The 17,597-nt window shown below is 41.8% G+C and overlaps 1 protein-coding gene across 1 annotated transcript; it reads right to left on the bottom strand.

Moving 5' to 3' along the window:
- Positions 1-6: 6 nt before the first annotated feature.
- LOC104909453 (5'-3' exoribonuclease 2-like) lies at positions 7-15,661 on the bottom strand. The gene is made up of 5 exons (XM_010706327.2): positions 15,555-15,661; positions 15,330-15,464; positions 13,925-14,052; positions 7,929-7,989; positions 7-3,193 (listed from the first exon to the last, which is right to left on the bottom strand). The coding sequence occupies exons 3-5, from the start codon at positions 14,043-14,045 to the stop codon at positions 2,941-2,943; spliced, it is 435 nt and encodes a 144-aa protein (XP_010704629.1). The 5' UTR covers positions 14,046-14,052; positions 15,330-15,464; positions 15,555-15,661; the 3' UTR covers positions 7-2,940.
- Positions 15,662-17,597: the final 1,936 nt, after the last annotated feature.

Consider the following 17,597-nt stretch of genomic DNA (forward strand, 5'->3'; position numbering starts at 1 on the left):
TTTGTTGGCTTTTCCTGGGGGAGGGACCGGGGGGACCAAGGGGTGATGAAGAGGCTTCATTTTGTTCTTTCAAAGAGAAAACCATCTTTACCCGGGAGCGGAGATAGCTGCTGGAACTGAAAAGGCAGAGGGCTTCGCTCCACGTGTTTGTGGCAGGCAAGCAAGTAGACTTGAACAGAAAACATTTTCTTTTACACCCTGTTTTTAAGCGGGAGCTGAAGAGAGATGTGCAGAATGTGCTGCTTTAGGAAGATCTTGGGTTTGTTTTTAATCGCAATCAATACAAAACCCAACAATTAAACTAGCTGAGTTGCCTGCAACCCCTGAGAAATCCTTCCAGTTGCACAAAGAGCAGAAAGCTCCGTCTGTCTGTGCCCAAGCATGGTTCAGGAGGGCTCTTCACAGCTACACAAGGCATTTATCTGGACGTTCAGTTACGTATTAGCACGGCCTAAAATCAGGATGTCAAGCAGCTCCACGACCACATTTATGCTTTATTTCTCTGTGCCAGCTCCGAGGCACAGGGAATGTGCACCACCCCCCAGCAGCCCCTATCCGTGGCAGTTGCATTAATTTTGTAAGCACTTTGCAGCAGCGTGTTTATTAACCTCTTCACGCCATGTTCTGGATGCTGTAAAAAAATTCAGAGGTGAAAGGGACCAAAGATGATTATTTATGCTGCTCTGTGTCACCGCTTCCACTTGAATCCCTTTTCAGGGCTTTAAAGCTTTGAGATGTGCAGGCAGCAGTGCTAGATTCAATTATTGGTTTCGCATCCTAAACCTTTTCAGGTAGAGGCTAATTTTACTTCATTGCCATCAGCCCCAAGGAAATAATTGCATCTGAAAGTTCATTCAAAAATAATGTTAAAAAAAAAAAAAACACAAAAAAGGCATGGCTGCCATCCTGGCTCCCATTTCACCACTGGGGCAGCAAGCAGCTGCAGAGGTTGTATATCAGTGCACATGTAGGTGCCCACAGTGCTCCGAGATCTCAGTTCCAACCTCCCAAACAGGCACTGACCCCCATCCCACCCTGCTCTAAAACAATTCGTGTCCACTTCTGTGCTGCCTGGCAGCAACTGTTATTCACAAAGACTTAAGGTTGGGAATAAGCTAGTTGAAGCGCTGACTTCTTTCAGCGAACTGCAGGATTCAGCTCCTGGACACCATTTCCCCACTAAGGCTAATGTGATAAAGATCCATGCTGTTTAATTTTGCTTACAGTCAAGCCTGTGCTGGAAGGATTAGCACTGGCCACACCTCCTCTGCATACTCAAAGCCAGGGTGCACGGTATACTTGCCTCTCTTTTCCTCATTTCCTGCTGCAATACTAAACACTACAGCTGAATGAGCTGGAGACAGTTCTTCCTCCAATCTTAAAAGCCTCCTCTGCACTAAAAATGCTTCAGGGTAGGAGATGGGGGGAGGTGTGGAGAGAAGGGAGATCTCAGCGCTGCTAACAAGGGTTCAGCCAAACACGAGTTGAAGAGTTGGGAGCAGTGGGGCAGGCTGCTTGTTGGCTATAGATCTTTTCAGCAGCAAGATGTAATCCTGCAGCCCAGAGACAATGCTGAGAACGGTATTAGTGGCTCTCAGGCTGTTTCTGCTGGGCTCTGGTCCTGACAAGCTGAACCAGCGACAGAAGCACATGGCACTCTGCAAAAAGCTTCCCCAGCAAAGGCCAAAGGCTCTTCTGTTACAAACTGGATTTGACAGTACGTGTCTTTATTGTATTAACTGCTTTAGAAAACTCAGAGCTAACGATGTCACAGTGCAAAGTGGTTGTGATGGATTCTGCTACCTGAGTCTCCCAGTCGGAATAGAAAAGAAAAATATGAAGTGGACAAAGAACCAGAAGTGGCAAAAAATGTAAGACTTTCAAGTACATTATGTATTAAATGGATTGTGCTTGCAGCTCCTGCTGCGTAAGCAAAGGAGACTGGGATGTTATCCAACACACTGCAGGACAGAGTTCAGACCTAAGAGAAAATCACTACTGGAAGCACAAGGGAACAGCCCTAGGAATCAAACATCAAATCTGACTCTGTCATACTGTGCAACAAATGCGTGCGGGCTGGGATGGTCACAAGGAAAACTAAGAGCATATACCCAAGTGTGACTTGACTGGAGTACATTTGTAAGAGGTAGGGAAGAAGCAGGTCCCAATAGAAGGCAAATTTCAAACGGTTTATGCCTTGTTTGCTATATTAAAGGGCTGGGAAATAGTCGCTGAGCAGCTGAGTACCTTTCTTTCTCTTTCCCCACTACTGGCCAGTAGCCTTCCCACTGCTGAGTAACAGTTCCAAGTCACAAAAACAGTACCAGAACGTGAAGCTTAATATAAACATCTGAAAAGTGTTTTAAACTAGTGAATAGCACTGCAAATGCTCAAGTTCCTAGCATAAGAGAATATGCAGACTGAGTTTTTACTGGGAATACACACTCAAAAATAGCACATAAGCAAAACAACCTCCTGTTTTCAGGCCTTTCTGTTCTGTTGCGTCTTCATAAACCGATGATAAAAACCACCTACAGTTTTGGATGTTCTCCTACCACGTTTGCTCGTTTTCGTTTAGCCAAACTTATTTCCAGGTGTACATTCACAGATGCTTCTTACTCTGACTACTAGAGCCTGACATTTAAATAGATTCAGCCAGTAAGCATTTGAGGGGGCAAAAAAAAAAGTCAAGTTGTAAGAAGCTACAGTTTAAACACACAGCGAGGAGACATCCTTCCATCTCCAAAGCACGTAGATCTCGTTTGTTTCCTTACAGAAAGGGAGGGCTCTGGTTGAAACACTTGCCTTCAGATTCTATTTTCTCAAGCTGCAAGAGGTGTGTGACTTGGTAAGACGCTTGATCTGGTTTTAATGAAATGCACGGTGATGGTGTGGGCCTCGTGCCACAAGCACACACACACAGAGGGGCTGTAGGAAGGCTTATTTGTCAGTGCTTGCACTGGTGGCACAGGCACCGGCCGAAAAGCAGCAGAGGAAGGCCCACCCCCTGCAGCCACGCACCGAGAAGATGTGCAGACAGCATTTCCATACCTGCCTTCCCCGGTCCATCCGATCCTCAGGTCTCTGTGGGTAGTTCATGGGCCCACCCAGCCCCTGGTACTGGCCCGGTGGGTACTGACTTTGGGCTGGCAGCATGCGGTTCCAGGCGAGCAGCGGGGCGGCCCCAGCGGTTCTGGAATAGAGAAGAAAGCATGACCTCAAGAGTTCTGTGCTACAGAACGCACGTTGCTGTGCTGTTGTTTGATACGTGCTCCCATTTGCCTCACGTTTGCTCACTGCTTCTTTCCCCACGCTTGAAAGCTACAGAACTACAGCTACCGCCAGCTGCAAACTCAGACTTCACAAACCAGATATTCCAAAATATTCCTTGAAAGGATTCCGTCCAGCTTTTATTCTAGGAGCAAATTTGCCAGCTCATCTGCAGCAATCCCGCCCATCGATTAAAACCCAGCTATCACCAAGCTAGCTAAACGTAACGCACCGTCCAAAGAGTAAACATGTGCAACACGGGAGAATGAGGCTTTCTTTTCTAAATGTCCAGGCTCTTTCTGGGAGTCCATTCTTTCTTGTTAATTGCAGGTTGCAAATGAATTCTTACTGCGAGTATTCTGAATCTAGGGTAGGGGCCTTGGCTGCTTTTTCCCATCCATTATTCTGCTCAATATGTCAGAAGGTCTGATCGGGAAGAAACCTTTTCAAGTTCTATTGATGCCGTTTTCAATTGACCACGGTGACCTAGCAACATAAGCACTAATTGGCATGGACTGACTGACATTTGGTGTACAGTTTATATGGGAACGCAAATCCAACATCCATTATAACCCAGTTTGCCATCCTAGATTACTAACGGCAAGAAATGTTTTAATTGCCTTCAAGTACCTATTCTAACATTACAATTATAAAGCAACAGGTATAATACATCCAATCATTGTTTGATTAAAAATATTTAGAAAAATGATACAGCCATGATATAGGCTTCAGAGCTAAACACTGGTAAGGGTACAACTGCTCACAGAATTCGTGGCACTTACGTTTTTGCACTGCAATATGTTGTTGTAATGAGAAAACACTGGCTAGCTGAGACAGCTAATCTTTTATGACCCACATTCAAGAGAGCCAGTTAAGCACAGAGACAGAAATAGGAGCACAGTGAGCACAAGTACCACGTTTCACATTTACCTGTTGCACTCCTTAACTGAGTTACTGAGCATATCTTCCAAGTCTTCGTCTAGGTTTGTTGGAGTACACTGGTGGGACTTTGGCTTTGGCCAAACAACCTGAGGCAGGGACTCAATCTGATACACACTGTCAAACACACACAGCTTAAGGAGGTGGTGTGACTTCAGGAAAGAGGCTGTCCTCAATAGGAGGATGCTCTGATGGGAGCAGAGCTCTACCATGGGAGGCAAACACTGCTTGAGTAAGTGGGGAAGCAATGCCAGGAGAACTGGGAAACAATTTCACCTACTGGAGCAGAGGCAAAGTTTGATTTGGCATAGAAACTCCTATCATCTCCCAAAATGAAACAAATGATACCTATTCATACAATGGTTGGTCTTACCTGATAAGTATGCAACAGGTAAACACGATGTGCAACAGATGTACTAAAAAGGAATTTGCACAAAAGCTAAATGGCAATAGGCAGCTTTATTTTTAGCTTCAGAGATGCCTAGAAAATGCAGTGTTATTGAAGTATTCAACAGGAAGAGCAAAATCATCTTTTGAGTTAATAGCACATTGTGCTTCCTAAACTAACACTCAAAATCAGCATTGTACCAAGGATGTTCCTTTTGATTAAGGGTTTTGAACACTAACTTCATTTTGTTATTGTTCCTAAAAGACAGCAGGCTCTTCAGGAAGAACATACTGTTCTGCCTTATGGAAAAATCCATTGGATTACCCACATAACCCCAGTTCTAGAGCTCATCAATCATTCAGTTTCTACAGCTTTGCCAACATCCTTGCGAGAAATACCCTCAGCCCTGAGGATTACAGGTCAAAAGTTGTGTCATATACCTGGAACGGGAAAGTTCGAAGCAAATTTCATCTGCCATTAACATGCATTTTGCACAGAGTTTAAATGTCACATTTTTATAAAGTGATGTTTATTATCAGGACATTCAGCATCTTGGTTTTGAATCCTTCTTAAGGTGTGAAACTGATAATAATCAGTTAATTATCACATATTCCGGGGGAACACAGAAAGGCCTGGATTGAAAAGGACCACGATGCTCATCTAGTTTCAACCCCCTGCTATGTGCAGGGTCACCAACCACCAGACCAGGCTGCCCAGAGAATAAACCCAGGGATAAACCTGGTAGGAAAAGATATGCTGTAGTGCATATTCTGATCTTCAAGCTACAAAAAACAGTTTAAACCTTTTCTGCTGCTCTTAATTCACCGAGCCATCTACTATTTTTAATCAAACAACTTCTTAGATCATCGTCTGCTAAACAACTCAGCAACCTATATGGTTCATGGCAATCGACTCCTCCAATGACTGCATTAATGGGTGATTTAAGCAACCTAAGGGCAGAGACAGCAAAGCTATGGCCCAGGGGTAACAAAAAACGTGTGCTGTGTGGAATATCACATGAATCCCCATTGGCAGTTACTCAAACGCAGTGCCCAGAGTTGTGCTGACTCAGAATTCAAGTAACACATCTGTGTAGTGAGTAGCTAACACACCGTGTCAGGAAGCTTTATGTAAAAAGAAGAAACCTTATGCTGGACACGAGATCATCTGGATTACGAGGAAAAAGCTTTACACTACTGATTTCCACCCCCTCCCAGAGGCCTGTGAAACAAGAGCCAGTTTAGCACCAGCTGCACTACTCTATCCCAGAAACAGCACAAAGGCTCAAAGCTTTACTGTCAGGGACAGGCTCCTTGCTTATCCTTTGCTTGATCAGGGATATCGTAGCCTCCTGCCAACCCACTTCATCTGAAAAGGCTGGAGCAGGGGCTGGCCTCTCTCTCTGCTGCTTTCTTCCTGGGAGTCGCAGTGGCAGAGAGCAGAAATTCCTTGCAGCTTTTGCTGTTGGAGCACCTGAAGCAGCAGCAGCACGCAGGAACAGCCCCAGCAGCACATGCAGCAGCAGCTTTGTAGCACCCAGAGCTCACTGCTGGCCTGGCTGCCACCAGGAATTAACTGGGAAGCTGGAAACCTCTTGGGGAGAAAGTGATCGGTTCAATAGGTTTGACCATTGCCCAAAGCATCTCTTTGAACACCCTCCTTTTTCCAATCAAATATACGTTCCAAAACCACAGCAGAATTACTTATCCTAGCTCTACAACTGGCAAGTCTGGGATTTTCATCATCAAATGAAATATGAAACAGGAAGGGGAAAGTCTTGTAAAGAGAACAGCTGGAAAAGCAGGAATTACATTTTCCAAGCAGCACCATTCATCTGCAAAAGTGGTGCATCTGGAGAGTGGGTGATTGTTTCTGAAGGTATTAGCAAGAATCACATGCAGCAATCCTACGATAGGATTCTAAACAGAAACAGTCCACTGTGACAGTTAGGTGAGAAGACGCATTTCAAGTGTGAAACAAAGCAATTTCTGCCTGAAGGGAATTATTTATATGTGAATTGAGAAACCCTTTCGCTTTCCAAAAATGAAGGACCCAATGACAGAAGCAAGCAGTGTAAAAAAAAAAATAATTCCATGTTACATTTCAATGTATTGAATTGTTACATGGCAATATTTCACAAAATGACACAATACAGACCTCATTCAGTTAAGGTGCAGGAACAGCAACTCTCACAGACAAAGTGATAGTAAAGTTTGTAATGTGACATTCAGGTATAATGCAATATTTCCCATTGACACGACACAGGACAAGGGAGCTGAACTTCCACAGGGATCAAAACGGTTGCCATGGAAAGCGTGACTGCAGAGAGCTCCATAAATTCTACCGAAGCTGATGCTTTCAATGGTTAACGTTTGCAAATAAAAACATGGGGGGAAAAAAAAAACTCCTGCCTAATAGGAGCAGAAACTTCAAGGACCTTCCACATAGCCCCGTTCCTCCATAAATATAAACAAATGTAATTATTCATAGCTTTCACAGGTACGCTGAAGTTTGTGAAGTCTGCCTGACTTAAGGGCACACAACCTATCAATGAGAGAACGCATGTAAGACATCCCTTATTATCAAACCATGTCACATTCCTTCTATTCGATGGCACTTATTGGACTGCGGATTCCATAATCCTCCTCTGAGTCCCTTCTGCATTTAATTCAGTTCAGTCTTAAGTAGTTAAAGAAACTGTTTTCAGTGGCAACTAATAACTACTGACCTACAGTGACACTGCCCTACAATAGGCTTGTCAGGCCTGAAAAACTTGTACCAAAGAAGCTGATTAGGACTTCAAGAGGTTTGTAGCAAGAATCAATGGCTGGTCTGTACTAATGCTCTGGTTGCGGCACAGAAATGATAAAAGTGGAACACCATTAGTTATGCCTCATTAAGCTCCACAGCCCTCCTAAAAAGAAATTTGTTTAGCCTGTCCAAAATCTAATGCAGTTTTAAGCTCTCTGTGTTCAATTTCATAGCATCTCAAAAGCTTCAATAAGATAAAGGCCAAAGAACCAAGAACGGTACCAAAGCACCAACAGTAAAGTTAATTTTGAAGTCTGAGTTTTTAATGGAAAGTGTTTTTGCCTTCCTTTTTTAATACAAAGTACTCAAACCTTTTAAAGGATGAACGCCGCACAGTGCGCTCACAAAATATAAATAAATCATGGACATTAATTAACTTTAAAAAAAAAACACAACATGATTTGAACAAATTTAAACAACGGAGTTCAAAACAAAGAGGTAAGAATGTTGTGAAAGCCAAACAGAAACAAGTACATACTTTTAACCACGCTTTACAAAACATCAGTGCCACCTGCCTTACCTTTGTGGTGCTTGTTGAAATAAGGGCGTGGGGCCTCGCCAAGACTCCTGGGGTCTAAGATCTATAGGGCAAAACAAGAAGTTAAGAGTAAATGCTCTTACAAGAACCATGCTCTGATTTCTATCCTGCATCATTCGTTCTTAAACTAGACAGACCACAAAATACACATCACTAATTTTTTGGTTACCACTGCTGGTTTTGATGGATTTCCTTTACGCCGGTCCACGACAAACTCAATGCTAATGAAAGTCAACCTTTTAAAATAAGCTTCGAGCTAGAGGAATTAATTTTAATCACTTGATGCTTGAACACTTCACAGGCGTCTACCATTTCAAAATGCAAAACCAAGTCTGTTGCTCTAAAACTCGAATGTTTCCCACAAGTATGTCTGTCACTACATTATATGAAAGAACTCTGCATTAACATACATATATAAATAAATCTAAACTTAGGATTTTGAGGTCTTAGAAGTGCATATAGATGAGATATTTAAGACATTCACAAGTCTATTAATTAAATCTATTAATGATCTCTCAGATCATATAATTAGATTGAGTTAAATCTTTTGGCCAAAGACACAGCCCTGCAGTTATAAGAAACTGGAATGAAGAGGACCACCCACTTCTCAATTGTGTCTTCTACCCAAACCACCTCTTTACAAAGACGTAGCAGTAACAACATTGCTTTAACAGGACACGCAATTAAATGGTTGTTGTTCTTCTAAATAAACTGGTCAGTAAACAGGATGAAAGAAACAGCTCATCAATAGCTCCCCGGTCAGGTCACAACACTCAAATTGTGTAGCAACCAAAAGCTTCAGTTTCAGTGACACCTTTGATTCTTTTCAATGGTGTTTAAGTGTGACCTAATTTTAACAGCTGGTTCCAGAAGCTGACTAATGGATATGCTATGATGGAACAGTAAAACCCTGTTAAACCACCAATATTCAAGTACACTAAAGCCCTGCAATCGTTTGAAAGAAACAGGGAGAAATAGATAGAGGGAGATCTGTGCCTCTCTCCTAACTCTGGCTGGATTGTCTGCGTGCTTTAATGGCCTGACCTGAACAGAAAGCTTTCATGGCAGCACTTGAGAGCTCAGCACACAGTGTGGGCAGGCCTTACTGAAGATAACACACTCTTGGGTCAGTGGAAATCAATCGTGATGCCCAGCAGCTCCGTCGTTTGTGTCTGGCCACCTCTAGCCACAGCTAATCCCCCCCAGCCAAGGAACACAGTCATCTGCTCAGTGGTACCTATATTTTATCTGTAAATATATTGTATTTCTGCACACATACACACACAGGTGCATCTTGTTACCAACTGATGCTCAGCATCAGGTAGAAGTGGTTATCTCATACCTAACGCACCACAAGGACCAGAAAGATGGAGGTATGACACACTGATTAAGCCTATCAGAATTGCAAGGGTTTTCACATGCATAAGCAGGCTGGACAAACACGATGCTTTAGTGACAGTGTTTGCTATTGAATAGAAAAATCAGAAAGAAAACCCCCGAATCGCAGTGCTGGCTTTGAGACTGTGTGTGTGTTTGTGTGAGAGAAAGAGAGAAAGTGAGCAATTCAGTTACAGCCCTCATCTGAAATGAAAATCATTACAGATTTTTATTTTTAAATTCGAGCTAAGATTTTGTTACATTTAACCATAAATTTGTTAAAGCCCAAGAGCATCCCTCCTTTCAAACAAAAATATCCCAGCAAGACTTTTCATTTCTAATAATTTCCAAGCCCTAATAATACTAGCACTGCAGAGAAACGTGCAATACAGCAGAACTGAGCTCTGCTAACATATGTTTGCAATTAGAAATCCTCCACCTGTAGCTAGCACATCTAGTTCTTTATGTGCAGCCACCAGGATGACTGCTGGGTTTGGGCTCCAGCATAGCTCAGGTTTAGGAGACCTACAGATCCACATACCTTGATAAACCGTGTAGTTTTCAAGCTACAGTTTCTTTTGCACAGATGCCTTTGTCACACTGCAATGTACCAGTCACCACAGAAGTGGGAGGAGGCAGCTCAGTTCTCTTGCTGCTTGCTGGAAGACAAACTTCCAGTAAGAAGACCCCAGTCTTGCCCCGGCATGGTGTTTCCCATTCCTAGGGATCCCTGAATAAGGGCTAGTTAAAGTTTTATTTCATACTTAACTGCTTCTTTTCCATCTGAAAGAGGCCCCACTAGCCTGCCGTAAGCACATCTTTATCTAACAGTTCCCTAGAGCTGCAAAGAGTTTAATGAAATCACCATAAACACATGTAAAGCCACCTTATTACTGTTCATTTGTGTGGCTCTGGCAGAGAACAGTCTTTGAAGGGGAAAAAGCTTGGAACAGTAAATTACACTCCAAAAAGCGACAGAACTGGAAGAGAAATGACAATTAATATTTTATTTAGTCTTCAAAACAGAGGCATTTCCTAGAGCTATAAGGCCAAATAAACCGCCTTCCTCAGCAGCTCCTCAAGTAACAATTTATCTAATCAGTGCGGCAATCAAAGATGAGATTTTCTGTTTACTGATTGCACTAATCAAAATCACTTTTCAAATGCAGCTAATCGACAAGTTTACTGACTGAAATGGAAGTCATAAATCAGATACTTTGTGTTGCAGAAACCAAATATGCCATTCACAGAGTGCTACCATTCCACACTTGACTCCCCAAGTTATCAGCACAGACAATTATTCATCAGCTGAAAATTGGCACATCAAAGTCAAATCAGAGAACAGCAGTCAGGAACACCCCCAGCAGGCCCTTGAAGGAGAGGTGGCACTTTGCTCGACCGCATTGCCCTTCGAGAGTCTCATTTTTCTTCATCACACATAGAAGAACGTTAGATGTAAAACAAAAAGTTGCTTTGCATCAATCCCATAAGGAGTGGGCATTATAACCACATCAGTGCTCATTTGTCCTGAATGAATGTGCATTTTCAGAGAGCTTCCCAATCTAGTAATTCTGTATCATACAGGTGTTCTCTCACATTCTGCCTTTTACACCCTCACAAGGATGCAGCTGATGAACATCATCCTGACACAAGACAATCTGCCCCAGGGAGAAAATTCTGCTTACACCTTTTCAATGCCTTGTAAGTTGGTTTTCTGGTTGAAGACACCTGCCTTTTGATAGTGGCACTTGAGCTTGGACTGAAAGGTGTGGCTGCAAAGACAAGGAGACAGCTGTGCTCTCCTATTCAGGAAGGTACTCCTAGACACAACTCTGTCTGGGTGAAACTGGTGGCAAGGAGAAATAAGCCTTACCCAATTCTGTCCACGTGTGCCTGTTCAAAGGGTACAGAGAGATGCTGATGTGCTCTCACCTCAACAGTTTGCAATCATGACCTGGAACAGTACAGGGGTGTAGTCCCAACTGCAAAAACATCCCTTCATGCATGAGCGTAAGAAACTGATCTCGGCACACGTTATGATAACTGAAGATGTTTTCACAGGTGCTTTTAAATGGTTTAAGCAGACCTCATCCTTAACTTGGTAGAAGAGAAGCTGAGGCACACAATGCAGTGACAGGTCCTCCTGACCCACCAGCCAGATGGCAGCACAGGAGGCAACACACTGCAACGGAGCTGGAAGGACCAGCAGGTTGACCTGGCAAACTTTTAATGCACAAACAATAAATCAGTCCCTGCCTGATGGAAAACAAAGCAGGAAGGAAAAGGCACAACAAGGAAGGAAAAAAAAAAGAAAAAAAGGCTTTTAGGTTTGTCAAGCACACCCACAGAACAGCAACTGGGGATGCGAGGACTCTGTGATGCCTGGAGCAATTTGAGAATGAGGAAGGGGCAGGAGATGAGGAGAGAATGAGATGTGTGGAAGAAAGCCCCCAGACAATTTCTGTGAGCAACAGATGTGCTGAGATTCCACACTGATCAGTGGATTCAAGCCTCCTCAATTTGAAAGAATGACGGCATTGGGGCATATTTGCATTTGGAGTATTTCCTACACAACACAAAGTGCTCCAACGCCCCAAGGATGAGAGCTTTCAGAAGTATCTAATTGGCAAGATAAGCTCCACGTATGTAAGGCTCACAAAATTGCTTTGAAATAAGTGTTTTTCAGAAAGTGTCAAGATTCAAAGTTTCAGAAGACATGAACAGTACAGGGGGGACCTACGGACTCATGAACCCTTTATCTCCCCACAAAACCACACGTACTCTGTCCTTGGAGAGAAATACAAAAATATGATGCCAATCTGGTAGTCCCACTCCTCTCTTCTTTCTAGACCGAATTTTTGCTTACTCCGAAAACCCACTTGTTTTCTTTTAAACAAAGTTCATAGCTCTGGACTCATACTCAATCTGTGCCTCCAGCCAATCTGGTTCCTCACACAGGAAGATTTCTGCACGCCCCACTCAAGCACAGCTCATCCACTTTGGACCCAGGCAATAAGTTTAACTCAGTATGGCCAATGATATCATTTGCTGTTCCCCACGCAGTCAAGAAATACAAGTCAGCTCTAAGTAGTATGCAAGCCTTACTATGCAGCAGTCTGGTTTGCTACGTATGACAAGATGCTGGAGCTTGGACTTCAGCTATTTCAGCTGTTGAAACTTCTAACATATGTATAAGTTTAATATTTCAAGAATTCAGCTAAATAATTACAACTTCTAAGTTTAAAGCACCTTTTTGGGCAGTTTAGCAATGTTTCCTCCTGCTTCAATCCCACCGTTACAGAAATGCACTTCCTAATCACATGTAAAGAGACAAGATGAAAAGCTCTACTGTAACTCTTAAGTAACTGAAGCAGATGGCCCAAAATAAGAGTGGTATATAGGAAAGAACAGAACCAAACAGCTCCAAAAGGGACTGGGCACTCCATGTATAGCAGGAGCAAAGTCTACAAGACACCACAGTTGCCCTCTCCAAACACAAGCCATCAAAACGCTAAGTCCACAGATGCTGGTGATGTTGAAATTCAGCCAATACACTCAGACACTAAAATCCTTATTGGAAAAAATGCAATTTGAATAGCAGGCACGGTATTTAAAGTGGGATCCTGCTTACAGGTACATCTTTGCATTTTAGAATCAAAACAGTTTCAGTACATTTCTTTTTTGGAATTGCTGTAGTGAAAAGTAATACAGAAGAGCAGCCCAAGGTTAATCACTCTGCTTCCCAACTTTCAGACACACAAAAAGCTCTGTAGCAGTTGTGGACTCTGCAAAAGCGTGACTGACACAAGGCAGATGTTTGGAGAAGAGTCATGTTCATATCAAATCATGCCTTGACATTTAACTAAGTCAAATCAAAATAATTTTGTGATTGAACTCAGAAAACAGTTTCCCCCCTACCACCAATTTGATGCCAATTATCCAACAGCTAAAGGGAAGAAAAGGTTTTCAAAAATGCTTCTTCTAGCATATTTTCATTTTTTTTTCCAGCATTGTGCTACTATTTCACAGAAGGAAACTATCTGGTTGGGCTCTAAACAGCATGGCTAGTCAAGACTAAACAACAAAGCCAAATTGCTTTTAGTAACAGCAAGATTTTCCCAGTGAACAACACACACTGTGTTGTGTCATTTCAACAAGTTTAAAGAAAAGTAAATAATAAATAATTGTTTTAAAAAAGCAGTGCTCACAATGGTGCTAATTCATAGGAAAAATAAACTTCTTCTGCAAAAAGCAGAAGGTGGTCAGGCAAAAGGAGGAAATGGTGTTTGCTTCTTGGCAGGATCTCTGTAACAAAACATCAAATGAAGCAATATAAACACTTCCCATTCGTTGATGTGAAAAGTGTTTAAAATTCAGCACCTCGTTGGGCAAGGGCACCAAATATACCATACCTGAGTACAACCATTTAAAGAGCGCAGAAAAATGCATTGCCTGAACTCTGTTGTCAGAACATCAAAGCAGGCAAAACACACCTCCTGCAGGATGAATTCCTGATTCTACTTGTCACCTGTAATAGCACAACAGACCAAAATCCAACTCATTTTTCAAACTCAGAAACGTATACAGCAGAACTCACTTACTTGACAGCAATTTAGGGATCTGCTGCTGCCCACTCATAAGAGGCCGGGTGTATGGGCTCCCATAAGCTCCAAGAGGTACTGCATTGGCATACATTCCTGGCATCCCTCTTTCCCTTGGCATTGCATGGCTATTGTGGGTAAGAAATGAAGAGGAGAATGAATAGGATGTTTTCACAAATGCCATCTTACAGCACAGCTGCTACCTAGTCCTTTAATACCCAGTTCTCTCCAGTGCATCAGGGGAGATGAGCACAAACATGATGTGGTGACATCTAAGGGTGCCAGGCACACCACAAACAAAGCATACACTCTGTGAGCTGGTGCTAGCACAAACACTCAAGATTCTATAGCAAATCCCAGTAAATAGGAGAAAAAAACAACATTTTTGTGCAAACTGTGTAAGAGTTCAGTAAGAGTGAACTGCTAACACTGAAGGCAACATTTGTCAAGCCTGGATGTCTTTTCCTGTGTGAAATTACATTCACATTAAGACCTTAAAGATCCCAGTGGCTTATTGAATTGCATTTCACTGGCAGACACATGCGATCAGGAACATAACTTTTTGGTTCACAAATATAGTAGTGGAACAAGTTATGCTTTCTAATGCATGAATAAAAGAAAGGTTGTTATTTTTTCTTATTCCAGCTCCTCTACAGTCATAAGATGAGGTAAAAGAAAAGAAAAAAAAGTATTTTCTCTTCCTACAGAGACTCACAGTTTACTTTTATTTGATAGTATTACAATCTACGTTAAAACATTCTCTGTTCAGGCTCTGAGAGACATATGGCTCCCTGTACTTCCCAGTAAGGGAATATTTCATTTTATCTGTAATACACAGCCCCAGCTCATTCCCTCTTAGTTGTCATACAATAATGCTTCAGAGCACAGAATGAAAGTTATCTTGACTTTTGGAGATCTAATAAAAACGGACTGTGAAAACGCCTTGAAAAATGACAATCAAACGGACTGTAGGGTGTAACACAAGTGCTTGAAATAAAGGTTTGTAAAACCCCCTCATTTTTAAAAGCATGAAAGACATTCCTGGCTTTGTAATAGTATTAACTACCACTTGTGTGCAATATCCTCATTGTATCTTCTGTACTCAAGAGAGTATCTAGCAAACAAGTTGAAAAAAGAAAAAAACAGGAAAGCTAGTAAGAAATATTTTGTAGAAGAAATAACCCTCAATATAAACAACTGTGCAGGGTACTACTGCAAAATTGTCCTTCCTGATTTTTATTAACACTGAATACAAAAAAAATCACACAGCAAAGTTTCCAGTATGGAACATCAGCATCTGATTTGTTTTTCTTTCCCCAATCCCTAGATGTTTGTTTGGGTTTTTGTTTTCTTGTTTTTAAAAGGGGAAATAAAGGAGCATAGTCAGTAGTACTGCCAGGCTTACCCTAAAGTTCTAAATGCTGACTGGTCCAAGTGGACTGGCTTTCTGTCTCGATTAAAACCAAGCTGTGGTCTCCAAGGCCTGCCATCATTGTTGGTCTTTTCCCAGTCTCCTGGCTTCAGAACTGGAGGAGGTTTCCTGAATATCAAAAATAGTTCCATAAGTAGTTACCAGAGCAAATGCTCAGATTAATGAAAGTAAATTCAATTACTCACAACCAGTACTTACTTTGCACCAGGTAATACAGTAGCCTTGAAAATAAAGTCTTCATCAAACTGTGGATCCTTGAAAGAGATACTGCAAGAAAATATTTGAGAAACGTGTTTACTTGAGAATTAAGACAAGCAAGATGAAAAAGTTACTTGCTGGTCAATTAACACTGACATGCACAACAGGAAGATAGAAGAACCCAAAACTTAAACTGTAAAAACACCTGGGTATTGACTGCAGGGAGTTGGATCTCTATGTTGTTTTCTACATGGTGATGTTTTTCCTCTACTGTGCCAGTATTCCATCCAAAAGAAAATCTTGTATTTAGAAAAGAGTTAATCCTATGTATGGTAACGAAAGTATCTTTTGCAGATCTGGGAGAACAGATCTTCTAGTAAAAGCACTTGTACTTGATTAAGGTCAAAGGATACCATAGCAAGGATGGGAAAGTTCGCAGACTGCTATGCAATCTACTCATAAATGCACAGAACTTGGAAGCAGGGACTTTTTATTCCCAAAGGCAGCCTTGTACTTGTATGTAGTTCTATTGTGAGATGTATGTTTTTTTCAGTGATCTCAAAGAACATCCATCTTGAGCTGTCTACCATCACCCAAAGAAAGAACAAAATATGGCTGGAAAATTATTTTATGCTGGTAGAATGCATTCTGTAGCAGTTTGGGTTTGCTTTTGGTAAATCTGTCCACACTCCAGTCTCCTGGTTTAAGTATCCACATTCCACCAGCTGCCAGGAAGAATTCTGAAGTACACAGGACCAGTTTGCTTGCTTCCTGTTCTCTCACTGTCAACCATTTCATACAGAAGAATGCTAGGGATGCCAAGAAAGACAAAAGCAACTCACTAAGCAGGCTAATCTCACTCTTCCAGATGAAATAAACCTATCTTTCCCCAAAAACAGAGAATGAATTAGACTCCAAGGAAAGAGAATAACGGTCCCTTGGAAAATTCAATCAGAGTCAAAAGAACTGAAGAGTAGAACCATGACTACTCACACCATCTCAAAGCACAGGAAGAAAAATCTCTGCAAGAGAGGAATAGATAGAAGCATAAAACAATTCAAACCTCCTGACAGTGGCAGATGGGAAGCAAAGAACAACTACTCATGGCTCAGCGATGTTCTCATTTCAGAACATCCTTTCAACAATACCCTGACAATCCACAATTTAACATTTCTTATAGCCCCTAAATAGTTGCACTAGTTGAACCAAGTTATGCCTCTTTTGAGGAAAAAAATTACTCAAGCAGATCAGAAGTGATTTTCAGTGTCTCAAGTATCTTACGTGGCACAAGACATGAGAAGTTACAGGCTCAAGTATTAAATACCTTCTCTACTGTGACAAATTAAGTGAGAAAAACATATAATAGCTTGTACAGAAATTTGCTGTTGAGTACAAGAGTCATTCAGATCATTTGTGACCACAAGATTTACCCCTGTAAAAACTCTACATTATTTTTTATTCATCATGAAGTTTCTTAGTACCCCCCCCAAACACTACAGTCAGGCAAAGACAGTATTACTGCTATATATTCTGCAATTAGGAGGAGGACAAAAAGGAAAAAACCAAGCCAGGTCACACTATTGGGGTGAAGCTTTGCATCTAACACATTAGGATCTGATTTTTAAAGGGACTGACAGGTACCACATGCCTCACAGAGAACATCCAGCACTTGCAGGGCTGAAATATGCTATCAGGTGGGTTTGCCCCAAGAATAACATGCGGATGGAAAAGGTTCACTTGATCAGGAGAACCCCTCTGTTAACCAAGACTTGTAAGACAGGAAGCTGATGAGAACCCATCTCCAGAAGAGAGAAGGTACTAAAATAAGAAATAGACAAAAAAAAAAAAAAAAGTCCTAGCAGTAGAAACAACTTATGGAAAGAGAGTTCCTTCCTACAAGGCAGGGAACTCAGCCACTCAGGGAGGAAAAAAAAGAAGAAACAGCTCCTTATTGCTGACTCTAAGATACAAAAAGCTTATATTCTCAGACACTGTCTGGGAATTGTTAGCAATTAAAGTAGATAAAAATCCAACCAGAAAAAA

This window comes from Meleagris gallopavo, chromosome 2 (genome assembly GCF_000146605.3).
Source record: "Meleagris gallopavo isolate NT-WF06-2002-E0010 breed Aviagen turkey brand Nicholas breeding stock chromosome 2, Turkey_5.1, whole genome shotgun sequence".
Lineage (NCBI taxonomy): Eukaryota > Metazoa > Chordata > Aves > Galliformes > Phasianidae > Meleagris > Meleagris gallopavo.

Excerpts from the sequence above, each read along its gene's own strand:
- LOC104909453 (XM_010706327.2), bottom strand. The coding sequence starts at position 14,045 with ATGCCAAGGGAAAGAGGGATGCCAGGAATGTATGCCAATGCAGTACCT. Across the intron at positions 7,990-13,924 it reads GATCCCTAAATTGCTGTCAA|ATCTTAGACCCCAGGAGTCT; the intron begins GTAAGTGAGTTC and ends TTTGCCCTATAG. Across the intron at positions 3,194-7,928 it reads TTTCAACAAGCACCACAAAG|AACCGCTGGGGCCGCCCCGC; the intron begins GTAAGGCAGGTG and ends TCTCTATTCCAG.